At 42.6% G+C, this 21,651-nt stretch overlaps 3 protein-coding genes across 4 annotated transcripts; 1 reads left to right on the top strand and 2 right to left on the bottom strand.

The window, feature by feature from the left end:
• Nucleotides 1-139: 139 nt before the first annotated feature.
• gba2 (glucosidase, beta (bile acid) 2) lies at nucleotides 140-14,284 on the bottom strand. Of its 2 annotated transcripts, XM_063895122.1 has the most exons (19): nucleotides 13,986-14,284; nucleotides 13,532-13,759; nucleotides 13,138-13,458; nucleotides 9,711-9,802; nucleotides 9,445-9,560; nucleotides 8,393-8,611; nucleotides 7,981-8,220; nucleotides 7,673-7,775; nucleotides 6,987-7,140; nucleotides 6,556-6,681; nucleotides 6,278-6,462; nucleotides 5,928-6,032; nucleotides 5,713-5,820; nucleotides 5,385-5,536; nucleotides 5,159-5,265; nucleotides 4,839-4,981; nucleotides 1,749-1,864; nucleotides 1,422-1,613; nucleotides 140-1,206 (listed from the first exon to the last, which is right to left on the bottom strand). In XM_063895122.1, the coding sequence occupies exons 3-19, from the start codon at nucleotides 13,332-13,334 to the stop codon at nucleotides 952-954; spliced, it is 2,610 nt and encodes an 869-aa protein (XP_063751192.1). In that variant the 5' UTR covers nucleotides 13,335-13,458; nucleotides 13,532-13,759; nucleotides 13,986-14,284; the 3' UTR covers nucleotides 140-951. The 2 variants fall into 2 exon arrangements, with proteins under 2 accessions (XP_063751192.1, XP_063751191.1); XM_063895121.1 differs by having other exon boundaries at nucleotides 13,138-13,759; nucleotides 13,939-14,284.
• rgp1 (GP1 homolog, RAB6A GEF complex partner 1) lies at nucleotides 13,169-17,914 on the top strand. The gene is made up of 9 exons (XM_063895123.1): nucleotides 13,169-13,421; nucleotides 15,166-15,281; nucleotides 15,475-15,608; nucleotides 15,705-15,788; nucleotides 15,966-16,115; nucleotides 16,325-16,471; nucleotides 16,775-16,902; nucleotides 17,010-17,187; nucleotides 17,559-17,914. Exons 1-9 carry the CDS (start codon nucleotides 13,377-13,379, stop codon nucleotides 17,780-17,782), a joined length of 1,206 nt encoding a protein of 401 aa, XP_063751193.1. The 5' UTR covers nucleotides 13,169-13,376; the 3' UTR covers nucleotides 17,783-17,914.
• On the bottom strand, nucleotides 17,852-19,775 carry msmp1 (microseminoprotein, prostate associated 1). Its single transcript, XM_063895124.1, has 3 exons — nucleotides 19,647-19,775; nucleotides 19,463-19,571; nucleotides 17,852-18,931 (listed from the first exon to the last, which is right to left on the bottom strand). The coding sequence occupies exons 1-3, from the start codon at nucleotides 19,753-19,755 to the stop codon at nucleotides 18,757-18,759; spliced, it is 393 nt and encodes a 130-aa protein (XP_063751194.1). The 5' UTR covers nucleotides 19,756-19,775; the 3' UTR covers nucleotides 17,852-18,756.
• Between the last annotated feature and the right edge of the window lie 1,876 nt (nucleotides 19,776-21,651).

A 21,651-nucleotide genomic window follows, 5' to 3' on the forward strand; every position in this document is an offset into this window, starting at 1 on the left:
ACTAATCCTTTAGCTACTTGGACTAAAAGTTCTGTGAAATGTCTTCAAGTTGTGAATGTGAGCGGTGTACACTGATAGCTTTTTGTGTTTAATACAAACTTTATCAATAACCATTTAAATAACAACACAATGAACCTACTGTTTGTTATTCAGTCATTTATTCAGCATGATTGTCATGAGTATTGGATTTTATAAAACATAGTGAATGTTGCCGCTACATTAATATACTGTAGATATGGCCAACATGCAATTTAAAAAATGCTATTTAAAAAAAAAAAAAAAATCGTATTTAATTTCCACAACTGCTCCTCATATATTACGTTACCAAGAACAGAATTCAAATTTTAGAGGAAATCTTAGAATTGATTGTTTTTATTGACAAATATTTCAAATCTAGCTTGATTAACACACTCTTGTGAACCCAACTGTCAAAGACAATAGTGACTGCATGAGGCTGGTATAAAAACAATAAAGAGTCCCAAAAATATTGAGCATATTTACTCATTCCAAGTGTTCAACATTAGTATTGAAAAACTGTGAAATGTAGTGCTTGCAAGTCAATGTAAATGTGGGACAGACAATATGTTAGAGAAACGATAGGTCATATTTTAATTAGCAATACACACTGGCTATGATTTCGACATGGCCTGAATATCACCCTACACATCAAGACAAAAAAAACAAAATTAGCAACCGTTTGCAGTCTCTTAAAAGCTGTTAAGATTCCGACCTAACATTATCACGATCTACAGTAGCTACTGAGTTTTTCAAGTGTAAACCATCAGAGCCCTGACTTTGAGCCTCAAACATTTGAAGAAAAAAACAGTAGAGGATTAAATTCAAAGTCTGTGACCAAGCAGGGCAGCAGTGCAGATGAGGGTGATGACTGCAGGAGAGTTTTCATGTTCTCAGACGACTTTTTTTAGTTACCCCAGTGTAAATAATCAGGTCCTAGTTCTGATTTTCACTGAAATCCTGTCCCTGCTCTCCGTCTGTAGCTTCTGTTTTAGCTGATGCGGTCTGATCCTTCCGTGTAGTGTTGAGGGCCAGCTGCATGGCCCACACGCTCAAAGGCCTCATGTACGCCAGTGAGCGGTAGATTCCCTTCTCGCAGTACGCTTCAGGAGTCTGGAAGGCCATGCCCAGCCGCTCCCACACAGTTCGGTAGCAGCCCTCCGCCGTGCGCATACCTTCCTCCTGCATACCCTGAGAAAAAAACAGAAAAGACAGCCATGTTTCGGAGGATTTCCCCGTCAGCACAACCAGCAATACAAGCATCTTCAGCTCAAAGCAAGAAACATCATCAGTGTAGATTTAAAGGAATAGCTCTGTATTTAAGAAAAATAAGTCTAATTTGCTTTCTTTAGTAAAACCACCCCCTTTAATGTGAGGTGTATATACTAAAACCCATACACACTTACCTCATGTATCATAGTGGCTGCTAGTCCATACACCACTCCAATCCAGACTTCATCTGACTGGACACTGGAGCGGTCAGGCACTCCCTCGGGGCGCATGCCGTTAACTGCCCCCATCTGACCTCCAGCGAAGCTCATTACATTCAAGTCAAAGACAGATTTCAGGGCGCTCTGGATCTTTTCTTTGGGAAAAGCCTGGAGGGAGAGAGGAAGGGATGCTGAGACCATGAAGACTTGATGCAAAACATAACTTTATCAATGTTTGTCTAAGATCTAAGATAGGGAGTCTTTCTGGTCTAATGCTTCATACAGGCTTGTGTTTTATCTTGCCTGGTATTCTCCGTCTCCCAGTCCAGACGCTCTCAGGAACCAGTGGCCAGCACACTGGTCAGACATGACACTATTAGAAAGGTCTCTCCCACTGCTGTCATAGTTGTAGTACTTGCCTAAACAAGAGAGGAAAATAAAATAAACCAAAAAGCTGTTCACATCCAAACCAACGTAGGTCCCACTAGGTCAAGTGGGAAGTTCTTTCTGAGAGCAGAGCTTGAGACGGTTGCAAGTAGCAATACCAAAGGGACATTTTGTCGGCATGTTTTGCACAGGCACAGGACTAGTAGAGATTAGGGATGCACCGGATCCAGGATCCGGGGTCCGGTTTTGCCGGATAGTGGCGTTTTTGACGAGGTCCGGTTACTGCCGGACCCGGTGCCCCAACCGGACCGGATCCTACAGCACGTACGCACAACGTGATTACGTCGTTAAATGTTTAAAGAAGATAACCTCCATTGTGCTAGCAGTCGTCGGCGGAAATGGATGCATTGAGCCGAAAAAGTGCTGTATGGCAGTACTTTGAACTGAAAGAGGGAGATTCAAGTCGCGCGATATGCAAGCTTTGCAGTACAAATTTGGCTCGTGGAGGTAAAGACACTAGACACTACTCAACATCTCCGCTGTTTAAACATCTCCGTGCAAAGCATCCAACGGAGTATGAGTTGTGCAAGGCCGAGTCTAACGTCAGTGAGGCTACAGGTACCACAGCAGCACAGTCACAGAGTGGTACTCAGACCACTATTACCAACTTCACTAGCCCTGTACCAAACAAACCGTGGGCTTCAGACAACCCAAAAGCCAATGCCATACATGCCGCAATCGGTAAAATGATAGCTGGTGATTTGCAACCATACAGCATTGTGGAAGACACTGGGTTCACCGAGCTAGTGCAATTGCTTGAGCCTCGTTACAAACTCCCCTCACGGCGTTTCTTTGCTGATAAAATAATTCCTGAAATGTATGAAACGGTAGCTTCCCGTATACGAGCGCATGTCAAGGAAGCGCAGGCCTTTTCATTTACATGTGACACATGGACTTGCGAATACACCACTCAGTCATATTTGAGCGTAACATCACATTGGATTGATGATCATTTCAACCGTGTGACTGCTATCCTACAATGCGAGGCATTCGATGGAAGACACACAGCTATTAACATCGCAAACGCACTGCAAGGCATTATGAAAGCGTGGGACATACCTGTCAACAAATGTCACCTGGTCCTGAGGGACAACGCTGCGAATATGCGCAAAGCCATGTCCGAAGCTGGCATTCCCAGTGCTGGCTGCTTCGCACACACGCTCCAGCTGTGCATACACGAAAGCCTTCTATCCCAAAAAAGTATCTCTGACATGCTCGCACTGGGCAGGAAAACAGTAGGCCACTTTAAACACTCTTCAAGCGCGAAATCAAGGCTGTCAGCTCTTCAGCAGGAGTTGGGGCTACCACATCACCTATTAATCCAGGACGTAGTGACACGGTGGAATTCTACCTATCTGATGTGCAATCGCTTGGTGGAACAGAAGCGTGCCATAAACCTCTATGTGTCAGAGACGGAGAGCATGCAACATATTCATGCTCAGAGGTGGACTCTGATGGAAGATGTGCTCAGTGTGCTCAGGCCTTTCGAGGAGTTGACAAGGGAAATAAGTGCAGAAAATGCATGCATATCAACAGTCCTGCCAGCTGTGATGATGCTGAAGCGCTTCATTCACAATGAAACCGACAGCAGTGGAATTAAACAGATGAAAGAGCGCATGCTGACGTCCCTGCGAGACAGATTTGAGGGACTTGAGGGCAACGCTGCGTTCATTGTGGCAACAAGTCTTGATCCGAGATATAAAACCAAATTTTGGATGAATGACACACTCCAGTGCCGATCAAAGTTACTTGTGCAGGAGGCTGTCTCCCGCATATCCGAATCAGATCAAGACTCGCGTGCGAGGCTAGCGCCATCTGACCAGGCTGAGACAGAGGGGGCGACAGGCCGAGCGAAACGACACTGTTCAGGTATCTGGAGCAACTGGGACGATCTGTTCCGCAGCAACACCGAGTGTGAGACAGCCACACTGAGCGCCGAAACAGAGGTCAGCGTTTTTTACAGCGAGCCACTGATTCCTCTAACCGAAGACCCGCTTCAGTGGTGGAGAGGCAATCAGCAGCGCTTTCCACTGCTGTCAAAAACGGCCAAAGTTTATCTCTGCCCACCACCAACCTCTGTACCCAGTGAACGACTTTTCAGCACCGCTGGAGACATCCGTTCTCACACGCGCAACCGGCTGTCGCCGATAAATGCAGAGCGTCTTGTTTTTCTGAAAGGAAACGCTCATTTTCTGTGAAAGCTAGCTATAGAAGTTGTTCATAATATAGAGTAGGTTCGAGTTTTTTGTGCCACACTTTGTTTAATGTTCTAATTAAGCCTACAATTATGTGCTTGAAAAGTGAAATAGCCTGTTCCATGAGCATTCATGATTATCAAGATTCCCAGTGTTTTTTTTTCTGAGAAAAAAAAATCAGTCTGCAGTTAATAGGCTACTATTAGCCTACATCTTTTTTCATTACATTTACCAGGCCTATTAACATTTTGTATCCAAGAGTTATACATGTGCTACATTTGCTATATTTTAGTTTGTAAAAGCAGTAGGCCTATGTTGGATTCTTTTTACTCTTTTCTTTTACTTTTCAAAGAGCACTTTATGGCTTGCTGTTTATGACAGGCCTCATTCTCTTTAGTAATAAATAATCTAATTTTTTGCTCTCTTTCTTTGTTCTTTGGATTGAACAGAAGTTGAACAATAAGCCTGTACACAAATGACGTTAAGCTGCACATTTCAGCGGTGTGTTCCAAGTAACTATTGAAATAAAATAGATAATGTTAGAAGTTATTGCGTATGTTTCATCTGTTAAGGAAAGGAAATGAAGTAATGAACTGTAAAGTGGTTTTCACTGCATTATAATGTACTAGCTGATGATCCGAGTAGGATCCGGTTCCGGTTCCGGTTCCGGCAGTATCTTAAGCAGTGGATCCGGTATCCGGCAGGATCTTAAAAATCAGGATCCGGTGCATCCCTAGTAGAGATAACTTACCATTCCACAGCAGTTTGTCAAAAGCAGCGCTGCCCCGGTCCAAGATGTCTCTGTAACGATTGTATGCCTCCTCATCGTCCACCAGTCTGGCCATTTTACACATAACACACAGGGAGGCTAACCACAGCCCACCACAGTACGCACTGCAAAAAGAAAATACAAGAAGTTGAGTCAAATGTAAAACAAGGTGTAATAAAATCAATAGATGATTTGAATCCAGAGTCCTAAGTTGATTTCCCAATTTTGGATCAATAAAGAGCCTAGTAGTATCTAATGATGGTGTTTTTTTTCAGAGCTACCATGTATTTCTATCCTCTCACCTTGGTCCAGTCACCGTCCAGCCGTCATATGTCTGGTCTGCATATCCAGAATTCTCTATAAGGCCGTCTCCATCCAGGTCGAATTTCATCTCTGACTCCATCACCGCCTAGATGACCAACCAGAATAACAAAGCTAAGTAGAGCAAGCACCACAAAATCCAGAAAGATTACGGATGGTCTTTAATTCTCAAAAGCAGCACAGTTAAAAGTCATCGATCCCTCATACCTGGCAGACGGGCCACATGTCCTTCAGGTACTGCTGGTCCTGGGTGAGATGAAAGTCCCTGTAGACCTGCAGGACAAACTTCAGGTTCAGGTCCTTCCAGTCTGCAGTGTCATGGATGAGGTACGCATTGACCCTCTGCCACGGCTCATCATCTGGGGAAGGAGACATCATGTTGCGCAATGAGACATTTCAGTAAAAAAAAAACAAAGTCTTGATGACGTTTGGACTTATTGGAAATGGCTGAATCACACCATTTGGAAACAATCCCCCGCAGCCACCACCGGAAAGCAATTCTACATAATGTACTTTCTAGTTTCACTCCTCATACCTGGGTCTCCTATGTCGTGAGGCACCACGTTTTTGGCTTTGACAGGAGAGTACCGCCCACTCATCAGATGGAGCCTCTCCATCGGGTCCTGCTGAACCACACTGCCAGCTGAGACGATATCAAAGCTGTTAAACTTTGCCCCGGTATTGATCTTTATCAATCACACATGATAAGATAGTCGATACAAACGCTAAGATAAAAAGCTCTTCACTCACCAATATCATATTGCAAACTCAAGGCAAGTTTGGGCCACAGCATGATAAGTGCAAACGAGGCGTAGAAGTGCACGTCGTATGTGTTGTACATTCTGTACTCCTGACCTGGGAGGAATACAAAAGCTCATGTTTAAAAAAGGACAGAGCTTTCTTTTTACTCATGCCAACAAACATCTCATAGTTTATTTTTTTTTTAGTGTTGTTCAAGATGATGTCTTCAAAATGTTAGTCTTGTACATTTCAAACAATTATCCAAAATATTCAGTTTACCATCTTAGACTAGGGAAAGCAGAAAATCATCACAGTTTCAGATTCATTTCCTGTTGATAAAGTGTCACATCGTCACTTACCTTCTAGGTAGGCGAAACGTCCGAACTCCTTGACGATGGCGGGCTGAGCTGGAAGCCCCCCGACCTCGCTGCGCACCCCCCCACTGACATCAGCGTCCTCCGGTAGCTCCGTCCAAACCGTCCCTCCATCCACCACAAAGTACAGCTCGTTAAACAGGGCCGACTTATACCAGGAGGGGAGGGAGCTGCAACACAAGCCAAGACGACACACATGTATCTGCATTCATGGACGGAAAGCTATTGGTATTTCCATAATTTATCATCAGTGTTTGAACTACCTGTCCTGGAGAATGGGTCTCTGCCACTCGTCAATGCTCTTCTCCCACTGTCTGTAGTGTGTGAGTGCGTAGTGACTTAATGAGGGGGACGCATCCCCTTTGGTCCCAAAGTAACGAGTGTATCTCCTGGGAACAGAAAGTTGATCAGAAAATCAACAGCAGAGAACACACTGAGGCTTAGAAAAGAAACACGGCATTGAAAGCATACTTTATTTGGATGTCCGTTACTTAAGGTTTATTTGCAATTAGGGAAGCGTATTGTGTTTTATGTCACTATGAATTATTCACAGCATAACTTTTTAGGCTGTAATATGTGGTAAAATAAAAAAGCATCCGAGTCCTGGATGGAAAAGGGAACAGCCAATAGTGTTTGTTGTTGCAACACAACCTGAGATTTTTTTCAAATGTAAAAGAAACAGGAAGAATCGTACCTGGTGTGTTTCCTCTCCCTAGAGCCGAACATGATATTAGGCATGTCCCAGGCCAGGCAGAACTCCAAGCTGTTATGGCCCTGAGCCGACACCGCGCAGCCCACAGCCAACGCTGCTGCCACCTTCTCTCCTTTAGGCGTGGGTGGGCTGGATCCTGTTGAGGTAAGAGTTAGAGAGGGAGGGGAAGATAACAGGAGAGGTTAGCAGATGGTATCTCCATAATGCTGTGCAGGTTGTTAAACATCTTACTGGTGGTTCAGCTCTTGCTGATTTTTGTCTCTATTCAACAACTCCATTGTTTACTTGCTCTACTCTGTATTGTGTCTGTATTACACTCTCCTGACAATAAAGTTGAATCTAAAATCTAATCTGTTACAAATGGCAACTCCAAAAACTGGTGTTAGCCTCTTAAAAACGTAGTTGCTTTACTCGCAACGACCCAAAAGCTATGTACTGTCCTCTGTATAACCTTATTGTTTCACTAGTTTCTGTGACAGTTTTGGTAAAATCATTTTTTTCATGGACTGAAATTGTTGGTGTTCTACTGTGCATTAGTTTCTTTCCTTCTACTTCTTCTTTCCATCTCTTTTTTTGTCACTGCTTCATGTTCAGGAAATGACACATTGAGCCATCTGTTCCGTTATGTATCTGTCTCATCCCTCCACAGTGTGTTATGAAGCACCGACCTGTCGGAGAGTCCAGCCGTCCGTCAGTGATGAGGTCGCTCCACAGGCTGCTGCAGGTTCCCTTTGGACTGAAGGATGTCTGGTGACTGACCTCCCTGTCAGGCTGTTAAAATGTGAACACATATTTAGGGTAAATCTAAAACCTAATGCTCACTAACACCACACATTTCACAACTAGTTAATTATTATAAATCCACTTCCAGATAATAGAGATTATTGTTGCAAATCCTGTTTATTCCCTGGGAATTTCTTGTGCAGCTGTACAGTACAACCTACTACAGAAACCTTAATAAACTTGGAAATCAAACCTGTTCTCGGGCTGCGATGCACAGAGTGTAAGGGTTCACAGCAGGACAGTGATGTAGCAAGACTCCAGACACCGCCTCCCCCTCCTTCTCCAGGTGGAATGGTTCATTCCAGTGTCCCCCGCACTTGTCATCCTTGTGTCCCGACCCGTTGACCATGGTGAACATGATGGAGACATCCAAAGCGTAGTCGTTCTTATTCTCTATGTCCCACACAAATACTGCCACTGGGAGACTGGAGTCCTGGGAAAAAGGAGATACACGTCAGGGAACAACTTTTTTGTAGAAGCAGTAATTTAAAGAACACTATCTGAAATGTGTATTTCACCACAACTAATTTTAAAGTGTTGGAGCCATCAGTGGCTGTCCCAATTTGAGCCTGAGACTGTATGAAACCCAGGGTTGTCTCAGTTACCTGGTAGTCATGGGGGATGACTGGAGAAATCTGCCGGCAGGTTAAGGTGACGTTCTGTCCCGGTAAGTGGTAAACAGTCCAGGCGCGGGGGTACAAGGCGTGATAGAAGGCGTACTCTCCACAGTAGCCCCAGTTCCAGCCCTGCAGAGTGGGAGGACGCTCGACAGAGAGCACCTGCTGGTAAACCGTTTGCCCTCCACGGCGTAAACACACTGTGAACTGAGACACAGAAAGGGATGTTGACACAGGAGATGGGACAGGTTTTAACATACATACTTAAACGAGTTGTTTCTTAAGTACTTCCACTTCTGCCTACATTTCCCAGAATGCCCTCTGACAACCCTCAAGAGGCATGTCTAAGCCTGAATCTGCCGTCAGTTATTGGTTCTACATTATTATTTGCTGCAACACAAACATTTCCACGTTTGGGATTAATAAGAGTCTTGTCTTATTCTATTAGGGTGGTGTGCACTGTAGTCGTAAGGACAGTAAAAACCAAGAGAGACAGTTTTCCAGGGACAGAGAGAGTCACACCCCTTTCTCCAAACTCAACCACCAATTAAGGGAATGGTTGACTTACATTTGTAGCTTACATTCCTCGCTGACTCACAGATAAATGATGGGTTTTTAAAAGGATAAAAACAAATATGGATTAAAGAAGATGCATAAACATGCTGTTAATTTGGACATAACAACATCTCTCTTTTTTTAAGAATATCTTGACTCTGGGACTAAACAACGCCCTGAAGTTTTTGGAAATGTTTGGATCACAGAAGGCGGAAATAATCCAATGCAGCTATTGAATGTTGATTTAGAATTTAAATGTCAACATTACAACATCGTAGGCTCTAATATTTGGTACAGCCCCAGAAAGCTTCACTTAACAGGCCATAGGAGTTTTTCAATATTGTTTGGTGAGTTTTCAAATAAGTCATTGAGCTTGTGTGCAGGGACAAACATATATAAAGCCAGGCAAATATTCCTTGAATAAGTTATTTTAAATGATGAAATGCTTTAACGATAGTCCCTGACAATTTTTTTATTAAATCTACCTGGTTTGCTGGGACAGTTTTGTAGTGGTACATCCCGGGGTTAAGTTGCCATCTGCAGAACTCCCCCCTCCAACCTCTCGTGATGGTACCTCCTCCAATTCCCCCAAGTGGAGCACCTGCAAATTACAGTATCAACTTGGATGTAGTCATTTTTGTATTACTTTTAGGGCCTTAACTGGTCAAATTCAAGAGGTATGATACTGTATGTTTGGGTGCAATATTAGAGAGGATTTAGTATCACAAATTGAGTAAGATCTTGATCTCACCATATATTTGTCTCAAGGGTTGGGCACGAAACATATCAATGAACGGAGCTTTCTTTTCCACCTGGGTCTTCTTGTACCACCACGTTAGATACCTGGATGAACACACAGAGTAAACAGTACAGTTATAACACAGTAAAGCACTGAATGCGCCCTAACTGCATGTCATGTGTTACTTTGAATGAACATGCTCATCATTTTAAAATGCATTTATAGTTATTCGTAAGGAAAGTGTAATTGGTTAACATGCTCTTTTTCTTCAGGCAGCTACAGGCGTTTGCAGGCACCGGACCCAAAGGTGGTCAACTTGCACACACACATAGCCAGAGATAAGAGAGGGCATTGTGCAACCGCATAAAGGAAGGGCTTGTAAAATGAGGGGAGGTCTACTTTATCTAAGTGAGATTAGCAGTGTGAGATGTGCTTGAATGTGTGTCTAGGTCTCGCTATCAGATTAGGGTGTAAAATATTAAGTAGGCTATGTTACAGCAGGTTACAGACAACTACAAGAGCCCGATGTCTGAGGGAGATCACAGTCATCGCACGCCACTTATGCGTTTATGCTCTGATGTCAGACATGGTGAACATTCGATCGATATGCTGAATTGAGTACAAAGCTAGCAGCAGAGGTGTTAAGGTCAGAGTGGCATTTTGGTAGGCCGGCCATGAATTCAGCACAGAACAGGCTGCAGTGCTAATAAAGCCCCTCATTACATTTAGCCTGCATCCTTTGACTCACTCCTTTAGCTCATAGACCTGGAGTGGTCCTTCATAAGGTCTCTAGAGGGCCTTACCTTATTAGAACCACAATTAAGAAGTGATGAGCATGTTTACTGTCCAATTGCCGAGAATGATGCTAATGCATCTGCAGAAAGCTGACAGAGTGGTAAACAACACCAGAGACCAAGCACTTACTAATTTTCTCACTTTGTCATTCCAAAACAAAGAAATATCCAGTTTAATATGACGTTCAACAGATAAGCAGGATATCTCCCTATCTGATAGACTCAAACGAGCATTTGCTGCATTAAAAATGACTTGAAACAATGAATTGATCAACGAATCGAAATAGTAAAATAGTTTTTCCGTCAATGGGCTAACCATTTAGCATCTTCAGAATAAAGAGTCACAACTGTTGTGCTCACAATTATGACGTTTACGTTAGGGTTCACCAGAGCCCCCAACAATACGAAACTATCACGATACTTAAGCCACGATACGAGAGTATTGCGGTTCTACGATATGCTAAGTATGGCGATAGGAAATATTGCGATATGGTGCATCTCTGATTTCTTTCTCCACTGACTCCATCTTTTCTTTTGACTAACTTCCAGCCAATCGCACAGACTTCACCCATGGTCAGTAAGTAAATGTAAAGAAGGGTGAATATTAAGATCAATACAAATTCTTTAAAAAATCCAACTTTATGAGAATTTCTGAAAAAGTCCAAATTTGGTTTTACTTACACCGTGAGGGAATACAATGATAACCAGTAGTGGGTATTTCCCCCACCCCTAGTTTACGTACAAAAATGATGAATACCATTTGAGCCACAGAGGGCTTTCTGCTTGTAGCCATGAAAATCCCATCCAAAGTTGCGGTGCACGGCCAGAATTGCACACTACAACGGAAAAGCTCAGTCCAGAGAAACAACAATGCAGCTCCACTCAGGAAATGAATAGGTCTGGTTAAAGTGGGTTATCTAAAGCCATGACAGGTTGCATTATAATCAGGAAGTTGTTGTTCTGCAGCTCAGCTGAAATTCGAACAGTTAGACTTCACCCAGATCAGCTCTGAATAAAGGCAAAGTATGCAAACCTGAATCTAACCTGTGTGCGCTCAAGCTGCCATGTTCCCCACAACGGACCAAAGTTCCCCATCTAACAGATACACAATCCCATTGTTAGTTTCTTCTAGAATGTTTATTATAGGAACTTTATGAGCTTGTTTCTTCTTGGTTCGGTATAGTGTGCAAATAGCTCAGAAAATCTACAGTATTTTTATAAATTGGTCTGGCAATAATGGCAACTTAATACAGTTGTGGCTTGATTTCCATATTAACCCAGGTAGTGTGTTTTCTTTCTGAGTTTTCACATGCATTGTGTTTGTAAAACCACAACATTGCAAAGGATTTCTAAAATATGAGGCAAGTTTGTGGTTTGATTTATCAACGAGTTTACATTGCACTGCATGCGTCACATGTTAAGAGCATGTGAAAAAGTAGAAGCGGTAGTAGCAGGGATTTGGATGGATATAAAAGAGTCATTCAGTCAGAGTGCATATTTTTATGGTCATCATCAGCAGGGAGTGTAAATCAGCAGAGGCCTGATGACAGATATTGACGGTCAAAGAACACGCCCTCACGATTGAAATGATGAGACAAATGTTGCTGGCTGTGTGCCAGCAATCCACTAAAGCTGCAGCTGCATGACTGTCGGGAAAACAAACATGATCAGATCAACAGATCTTGAATTCCTGGTGTATGTTGTTTTTTTATAGCTTTACGGGGACGATTCAGCTTCAGAGTTTTAGGCTCTATATCTCTGAGAACATTACAAGCACGCACATCATGGCTGTAGGAGTGGGAAAATGGGGGAAAATCCATCTTGTAAGGCTTGGAAGAGTAAATATCCTGAACCTGGATGTAAAAAGTATATATAAATTAAAAGAAGGGTCAAATAAATGTTCATTACCTCAGGAAAGTTGGAATTTAACCACATACTTTTGATTAGAACATTTACAGAGATCACTTTGTGTCTTATTTACCATTTTTGCAAGAAACACAAAGCACTATCTTATCATACCCACCTAGAGTAGACTGTTATAAAATACCCTTTTACCCTGTTAATCTGTTGCTCCACCTATCAGAGGGAAGAGACACCAATACACACAGCATCAAATGTACTCCCTCATGCACTATCAGTTTCAAATGCATAAGAAAAATACTGTTGTGGTGCTTCTTGCTGTGATAAATGCTGAAATATATGTCATTGACACTGCTCTAATGTAACAGTTATTAGTTATATCATATTTAATCAATGTGATAACTTGTTAACCACTTCAAGGCAGGATAACACTCCACACCTGCTCTCTGCAGTGGCTTGAGGAATATTACACTGTATGCTAATGCCTGCCCAGGTACTCCTCTGTCAAAGCAGGTTACATGGTTCACTAAAGGTTGCTATAAGAGGGAAGTGTAAACTGAAAATATCATGTGTGAATAAAGGAGCTAACCATTGTGTGCTCTGAGTCTACCATAGTGTTGATTGAATGATGGTTTCTCAAAGATAAATATTTGTATTCGGACAAGTTCATAGGCCTACATCATAGAAAAATGGGTGTGGTGCTGTAGACAAGAGCTTGTGTTGATTTAAAAACTTGAACAGGTAAAGAAGTAACTCCCATCTCATTTAACCCATGAATGTCTCACCTGATCCCAAGCCCCACATGCTCCAAGACGTTGGACAGCGAGACATCTTTCGCTTGGAAGGGCTTCCTCTTCTCCTTGAACTCATGTGCCAGACAGATACGCCATCCCTCCTTGGGCACTCCATAGCCCATTTCTTCAGAGACATACCTACTCATAAGGTCCGCTGAGGATTTCTCACCCCACTCTGAAGAAGTCATTTTAGCAGGATACCAGGTGTGAGGAGCTTAAAGTATGTATGAATGGGGAGCAGGAAATCAGGAAGATCCCACCAACTTGTATCAAAGGTCAGTTTATGCCTTCAATGGAGGTAGCATGTGAAATCTGCAAGTAGATGATCATGAAGTCATTCCTGTGGGGTAAACTGGTTCTCATCTGACGAGCTCTGAATACCTGCATTTAAATAATTGCTCCCTCTTGTGTAGTGTCCAAGTGCCATTATAGTACTCCAAATATCCACAAGAGAATTTAGCCTCTATAGCTCAGTTTGTCCGGGGGCTAGTTGCAGCAATGTGCATCACCATCTCACTCCGGATATCTGTTTTCAGAGATGTCAGACCCTTTGGCCCCCTCTGCGTGTAGTCCGGATGTTTTGCGAATGACAGCTCAACACAAGCCGGGACCCCTACAATGACATCATAGAAAATCATAGAAAATGGTTAAAAGGATTGATCACATCTATCTGGTAGACATACTGGAGGGCCGATATCATGCAAAGCTACAAACTGACAACATTAGTTCATATCAATCATGTAACGTTTGCTAAACCAACTCCGGATAACAGTGGTAAACTTCATTAGCTACCTCGCCATTGACAGAAGTGGAGAAGAGTAAGTAGTTTGTTTAAATACCAGAACAACGTCACCCCAGAGCTGCTTTAAACCGACGTCTGTCTGCAGGACTGTAGCTTCTGCTGCTAGCGCGGTGCTCAATAAGCAAATGATTTACATTGGTTGCTGGACAGTATCAAGAGTATGGCCTCAGCTCTGTCTTTCAGGTTACAGTTTCGATCAGGCTGCCTCCGCACTCCCCTTCTTTCTACAAGATTGACCGATACAAACATCAGCTAAACTAGATAACTCTTTTAAGACGAAATATTCCGAGAGTTGCTAATTGATGTTTGAGTTGGATAGAGTGAAAATCAGTAAACGGTCGTTAGTAAATTAAGCCTGATAAGTCATCCGCAGGGTTATACGATACAGGAAACCATCGAAGCCTCTGCTGAGACTGCACCATTCTCAGTAAAAAGGGGGAGCTGTATTAATTAACACATGCATTTCCCCTACAATTGAAAGCCCTTGCTCAATCTGAATAAATATAAAGGTATGAAGATCTTATAGAAAGGAGTCAAGTAGAATGTTAATTGTTAGCGCACAGAATTAAATGTCTTTGTACATATTGAGCTTACGCCTCCCTACAAGTTACCATAGCAACAGTCCACCTCTCGCTAGCTGTGCCACGGGACGGCTTCTAAATGGTCGACCAAAAACTTTTACTGGCATTCTACACGGTCGTTTTATTTTTGTAACAACTGTTCGATTAAGATAGAGGTAAAACTATCACGAAAAACAAAACACATCGTTAAGGACAATGGATTTTGCTCTATAGTTGGGATAATTAACTATGAATTGTGTATCCCTTGGTTAGTGATTGGTCGTACGACGGCGGATGTGTTGTTTACTGTAGCTGAAATGCTAGCTAACCTCATACGCCATGTCTAGTACTTTGAGAAAGATGGTATATTCTTTTAGTTGAAAGTACATTTAGGTGCTCCCAGCGACAAGGCAGCATTTTTGTCTGGCAACAATAACGTTTGAGGCCAAGGTATGTGTTTATATTGCCCCTAAAATATCAACTTTCAGCAAGCAAGTCGGTCCAAACTAATCAACTTCTGTTTAGCATGTAGCGGTATGTGCACAACTGAGGTGTTATCTTTTCAAAAATAACAGCAGGTTGGACCTCAGTGCTTTACGATCTCCACATTAGCGATGTGATGTTATAATGTAATGTTGTTGGCTTCTGATGTTACAGATGATCGAGGTGGTGGCCTCCATGGCCCGAGGCCCCGTGTTTCTCGCCGGCGAGCTCATGGAGTGTCTCATAACGTTCACCAACCCAATGTCCCACCTGTCCACCTCTGCCAGCAGGTAGGGGTTTAAAACTCTCGATCATAGACCTGTACATAGGTATGCATTTTTAACGTCCTGTATTATGCCCATTGCTGTGTTCAAATATTAAGGTGTCCCTGAAAAACAAATGCAAGTCACTTAAATCAATCATGTAACTAATCACTCTGTAAGTACTCTTTTGTAACCCTTGTGTTTTCTGACTGTGTCCCAGTGAGATGCTGGCATGGGCAAGTGCTCAGATCCACTGCCAGTTTCATGCCAGTGAGAGCAGAGTGGCCCTGCCGACCCAAGGCAACAAACATGATGTCCAAGCTGAGAGCAACACCGTACTTATCCCAAGCAGAGGTTGGTTGGGGAATGAGAAAACGCCATTAGAGAAAAGCAAAAATGTTGCTTTAATATACCTTGAATCTCTTCAAAACTCTTTCTTCTCTTCTACAGGAGAGCGGGGTCAATGTGTGCTGGACACACCACCTAAAATATTATTCTGTGACCTGCGCCTGGACCCAGGGGAGAGCAAAACCTGTATGTACATTGTGAAAAAATGTTTTCATCCATACAAATGCACTAGTTTATACCTTTTTATAGTATAAGAATCTTGAATGTTTCATATCAATTTCCCCTCCAATAGTCATGCGACATTTATAAATAAACATGTTTGCTTCTGTCTAAAAGTTTGGCATGAATGCTCCCTCTCCATAGATTCATACAGTGAGATCGTACCCATAGATGGTCCTCCTAGTTACCGTGGTCAGGCGGTGAAATACGTCTACAAACTGACCATCGGCTGCCAGAGAGTCAACTCGCCTATCAAACTGCTCCGAGTTCCCTTCAGAGTGCTGGTTCTACAAGGTCAGATACATTTGGATACTTAATTTCAGTTGCTTGCATTTTGCACTCCAAAGCTTCCAACGCTTATAAACGGGGTGTGACTTTAACTCAACGACCTCATGATGATTACATGGGCTTAATAAAAACTTTATTTTGAAACATTTGAACAGTAGAAACTACAGCAACAAGAACACTGATGAAATGTTGACATGATCCTGTCTTAACTGTAGGCATGCCAGAGCCTCCATTTCCACAGGATGAAGAGGTTTCCCCCTCCAACCCTTTCCTGGAGGAAGAGGAAGCGAGCCGCAGGGATGCGCGGCCTTTAGAGAGAGCTCTGGACATGCTGATGATCACCACATCGAGACGCTGCCCTCGTGAGTATAATCAAACAGATATACACCGAATCTCCCGTCATCAATACAAGATCTTGGCGAAAAATTAATGCAAGACAGAAATAAATGTTGTGACGTTGTGGAAACGATGCCACAGCGAATGCGTGCCGTAATCAAAGCTAAAGGCGGTCCAACGAATATTAGAGTGTGTGACTCTTTTTTTTGGCCAGGCAGTGTATCTGTGTAAAGCAGCTAACTTCAAGCTAGATTTGATATGTTAACCTATTCTATGAAAAAGTACTGGGTGATGAATTTTAAATTGTGTATTCCTTTTGTGTTGTCCAGACATGTTCAATATCACCAATGTGCGTGGGAAAGTGGCAAAGTTCTGCATCTTCAAGACGGTTTACAGACTCGGCGAGGACGTTATTGGAACATTTAACTTCTCAGAGGGAGACATTCCCTGTCTGCAGGTGCGTTTTCTTTCTTGTTTCAGTGCATTGTCGTATTACAGTGTTTCTTTTACATTTTGTGGAAGAGTTTTACCTTTTATAACACCTTGCGTGTGTGTTTTTTTCAGTATTCAGTGAGCGTTCAGAGTGAGGAGGAGATCCAGCAGCAGCACCAGCGGCGCCCCGGACAGGTCATCAGTGTGACTGGACACGGGCGACACATGGAGTCGTGCCTGCACACCGCCTCCAGCCACTTCTCTCTGCCCATCCCGCTCAACGTCACGCCGGGTTTCAGTACAGACATAGGTCAGTCATCAGTAGGCCAAAACATGTCTAATATGACGTCGCATTTCAGATAATTTTACCATACTTATAATAATAATAATATACACTGTGTTCTAGCAATCAAAAATGGCACTCATGGGGCGGTCTCTACTACATTGAACTGTACTGTAGATCAGTGTCACTCAAAAATAAAGATAGTTTATTTTGGGTGGTTGTAACGTTTATTAATATAATGTTTCATGAGCCATCGTTAGACTAAATGTTAGTGGAAATGTCTCAAATATGGAAACACTTAATAATAATAATAATAATAAAGTGGAGATTTTAACGTTTGAAAACTAAATAATTAAACACTCTTAACTGAACAACCAAATGTAACCCTGCTTCTACAGTGATGCTGAGGTGGCGCCTTCACTTTGAATTTGTCACCGCACGGGAGCCTATGGAGCCGCCCACAGTTCTGCAGAACCAATCCGAGGTCACCGTGTGGGCCGGGGCGGAGCATGTGGACGTGGATACCTTCAGCTGGGATCTGCCTATCAAGGTCCTGCCCACCAACCCGGCCTTGGCATCCTACATGTCCCACTTTTCAGGGACCAACAGCATCACTATTTGACTGTCATCAAAGTGTGTGTGTGTGTGTGTGTGTGTGTGTGTGTGTGTGTGTGTGTGTGTGTGTGTGTGTGTGTGTGTGTGTGTGTGTGTGTGTGTGTGTGTGTGTGTGTGTGTGTGTGTGTGTGTGTGTGTGTGTGTGTGACACTGTTAGCACCGAGGTGCACATTTCAGAAGCATTATGTTTTTGTTGATTCCATGTTTAAGCAGGGTCAGGGATGGATTCCATATGTATATTATGCAGCCTATGTTTTGCCTTGTTTCTTATGCATTTTTTCAGTGCATCTTAACCATGAGGACATTTTTATTTTTGGACCTAATGACATGCCACTGGTTGTTCGTGGTTGCGGTGTATTCCTGTATTTATTTTATTTTTCGATCCCTTTACTCACTCACACACCAGCTCTTTGTCATGTTAGGAAACAGCTGTTTCTTAATCCAAATGTTTTTACTGTATTCCTGTATTTCTTTCAGCTTGTGCAAAGGCTGCATTGAAATGTAAATACTACGAGAAAAAAATATTAAAAGTGTGATTTTGAATTTGATAGATGATGTGCAAGGAAGTCATTGTTTTTCTGCACAAAATTCTTTGTAAAAACAAGAGTTTTATTAGGAGGGTAAATGAGTTACAGCAGAGAACAGGTCAACAGGAATAGTTATATATATTAATGTACGCATATATTTACAATGAGTCATTGTTGGATTAATAGCAGAAAAATATACTGAAAATAAAGATTCATCTGAATATCGATGCTTACATTTTTTACCAAGCTGTTAACATTCAATGCTCAGTGCCAAAAACATATTTTCAGATTCTCACATTCCCTTCATTTATAATACAATCCAGAAAAGAACAGATGCTGTTAAGTCTTATATCGATATGGTATGTGTATAAAGTGGTTACTGGTATTTAACCCTAGTGAGTAATGGTTTCACTGGCACACAGGTTGAACGGATAGCGGCGGTCGGAGATGTTTTCTACCAGTCGAGCTGCTGCTGCTTCAGATCAAACGAGCCGTGGCTGGGGTCCTTCATGCCCTCACCGGGGGAGCAGGGCAGGCGGGGGTCGGCTGTCTGGACCAAGAACACTTTGCAGGTCACTTGCTCCACACGCACCTCACACCACGCAGGGAAATCCACCGGCCGATGGACCCTGGAAAGTTATCAATGTGAAAGAGAAGACTCAACAGCTATTAATCTAACAATAATAATACTTCATCATGACCATTGTCGTGTAGGTACAAAAATTCTGCTCGTTGTTACGTAAAAATGAATATTGTATTTTCAAACTGTAGTATTACTATAGTTACTCAAGTAATGAACATGAATACTGCCTGGTAGCTTGTGAATTTCCCCCAAGGGATTAATTTAGTGTATTTTAACCTATATTAACACCTGATTCACTATTTGTTAATTATGTTTTGTATTATTATTTGGAATTATTTGGAGTAAGGAGTACACTACTTGCCTCTGGATTGCTGTGGAGTATAAAGTAAAAGTAACATAAAAAGGAAATACTCAAAGAGAAATGCCTCAAGATTGTACTTAGCTTCTTAAAATGTGCGTGCTAACTGTCCACCACTGTACTGCAAAACGCCTCTTTGATGAAGACACATCAGTCTTAATCCCCCGCTTTTACCGCTTTGCATCGGAACATCTAAGCAGCAGATGTGTGTGTACTCACGTCTCGCAGCAGCCCACTCCCACAGGGTGCAGACAGGTGCACTGCATGCAGGCGTTGTCCATCCAGCTTTCACCCAGCGAGTAGTTCCTCCCCTGGAATTCACACAGTGCTGCAACAACACAGACAGAACTCAGCAATATTGTAGATAAAGATTCAGATTAGATTTTAGAGCATGGGACCTCACCTCTGGAGTTGTAGTGGCACACCATGGGAGCAGCAGACCCAACACCGGTCCACAGAAAAAAACCTGCAGCTGCAAGAACCCAGTTAACCCCGACGAGCTCCATCTTCATCTGGTCTGATCAGCTTCTTGTTCCTCTTCTCTTTCTGCTCTCTTATTTATACATATCCTGGGGCTTTACGAGCCTGGCGTGGAGGTGTGGTTAGTGCCGTCATGTGGCCCACAGGCCTGGCTGAGGAAGGTGTCAGCGGTGCCATCCATTGGGGAATGAGGAGGTGGTGGTCTTTGTGGGGGGGGGGGGGGGGGGGTGAAAAGATCTTGGCAGTGTTTTGGCACTCCGGAGATCACCTCGCTGCGCTTCAGTGGGCATGAACTTCTTAAAAGTGATAGAAACAATGACACATCCATGTGGTGACTAAGAGAGGGAAGGAGAGAGGTGAGATGGAGGGCAACGAGAGAGGAGAGAGAGAGAGATGGGATGGAATTATCAAACATGATTCATCACCATTCAACCTTTCATATTAGTTTTTGAGCGAGGTTGATGTCCAGTAACTAAAGATGTGACTACTGCAGGTCTAGATCCTGTCCCCAGAGCCGAGAGTAAACATGGAGAAGCAGCGTTTAGTTTTTATGCACCATAAATCTGGAAAGAACTCCCAGAAAAAGGGCTGTTGTTTGACAGTACCTTTTAATAGATCCTTATTTTCCTTTCCTGACTGCACTTTAGCCTTTATTCTTGTATTTTATCCCCATGTTCTTCTATTTTAGCTTTTTATTTTCTTTTGCACCTATATAAAATGTACATAAATAAACAGACTTTAACTTATCTTGCCTTAATGTACATTTTAAACACCTGCCCGATGCACTAAAAGTAATACATCTAGTAAATGGGGCTTTAAAAGTGTCTCTACCAAAATCTTCTATTTTTTTTCATTCCTCCATTAGAGGTAATGTTTAATTTCACACCAATCTGTACATTTAAACACAGTGCTAATACACATTTAAATGCATTTCTGCTGCAGAGACCTGCTATAACTTCTGACTCCTGTGTGTTTACCTCATATTAGTGATGTCATATTGTTAACTCCAGTCTGTGACCTCATGCCAGTCCTGTCCGACCCCAAAGGAATAATGGATATTAAGTAAGAAGAAACGTACAAAACATTTTAAACTTAATTGCTTTAATAGTGAGGCTTTTATACCTGCCATTTCTAGGTCGAGAATGAATTGTCAAGCTTAAAACATTACATTTTTTATTTCTTTATCATCTCTTATCACAGAAACGGTGTGCTTGGCTTCATAGTTTGGCTTATATATTCTGAATTTGCTAACCCAAAATCCATTATTGATTTTTCTTTAGTTTGCTGTATGTCGTGCACATGTCTGCTTTTCTGTGTCATCTTAAAATATAAGATGTGATCTGACCCTGACTTTGCAGCATAGTATCGCTGCCTGGGGCAACAAAACATTAGCTCATCTTCTTCCAGTTGTTTGCTGTCTGAGGTGCGAGATCATAGGAAAAATCCTCTCAAGCCTCTCACAGGAGGCCCCGGGGCCTCTTCACGTGGTGTTTTACGTGCTTTTTCTCTGGTAACCCTACAGTAGTCGGGGAGTGCTGATAGGCCTCATCAGTCAATGGTGCTTCTTCATCCATTGGATGTGTATGACTCACAGTTGCCTCTCTCAAGCTGTACTTTGTTTCTATGAAGGCCTTGTTACAGTTCAAGTACAGGGGCCCTTGACACGAGTAATTCACAGGTAACAATTAATAATAGTATCACCTGACAGCAGAGATAATATGAGGAGGTCACCGGTCAGTTTCAACCTTTAATTGATTTTATTCTGATGCTGTTTCAGACACTGGCAGATGTTTTATTGGCAGATGTTCTTACATAAGTTCAACTCGGGTGGTGCTGACCTCTTCAGCGCCTGAGGGTCCCATACAATATCCCGACGATGAGTTCACAACCTGATTTGACAACTGGTTGTCGTCAATGTTGAGGAAAAG

This window comes from Eleginops maclovinus, chromosome 11 (assembly GCF_036324505.1).
Source record: "Eleginops maclovinus isolate JMC-PN-2008 ecotype Puerto Natales chromosome 11, JC_Emac_rtc_rv5, whole genome shotgun sequence".
Taxonomy (NCBI): domain Eukaryota; kingdom Metazoa; phylum Chordata; class Actinopteri; order Perciformes; family Eleginopidae; genus Eleginops; species Eleginops maclovinus.

Coding starts and splice junctions, on each gene's coding strand:
- gba2 (XM_063895122.1), bottom strand. CDS start 13,334: ATGACTTCTTCAGAGTGGGGTGAGAAATCCTCAGCGGACCTTATGAGT. Junction 8,221..8,392: donor TCATCCCCCATGACTACCAG/GTAACTGAGACA, acceptor CCTTTTTCCCAG/GACTCCAGTCTCCCAGTGGC. Junction 1,207..1,421: donor CAGCCACTATGATACATGAG/GTAAGTGTGTAT, acceptor TTTTTTTCTCAG/GGTATGCAGGAGGAAGGTAT.
- rgp1 (XM_063895123.1), top strand. CDS start 13,377: ATGGGGAGCAGGAAATCAGGAAGATCCCACCAACTTGTATCAAAG. Junction 16,116..16,324: donor CAGAGTGCTGGTTCTACAAG/GTCAGATACATT, acceptor TCTTAACTGTAG/GCATGCCAGAGCCTCCATTT. Junction 17,188..17,558: donor GGGTTTCAGTACAGACATAG/GTCAGTCATCAG, acceptor CTGCTTCTACAG/TGATGCTGAGGTGGCGCCTT.
- msmp1 (XM_063895124.1), bottom strand. CDS start 19,755: ATGAAGATGGAGCTCGTCGGGGTTAACTGGGTTCTTGCAGCTGCAGGT. Junction 19,572..19,646: donor GTGCCACTACAACTCCAGAG/GTGAGGTCCCAT, acceptor GTGTTGTTGCAG/CACTGTGTGAATTCCAGGGG. Junction 18,932..19,462: donor GGAGTGGGCTGCTGCGAGAC/GTGAGTACACAC, acceptor ATAACTTTCCAG/GGTCCATCGGCCGGTGGATT.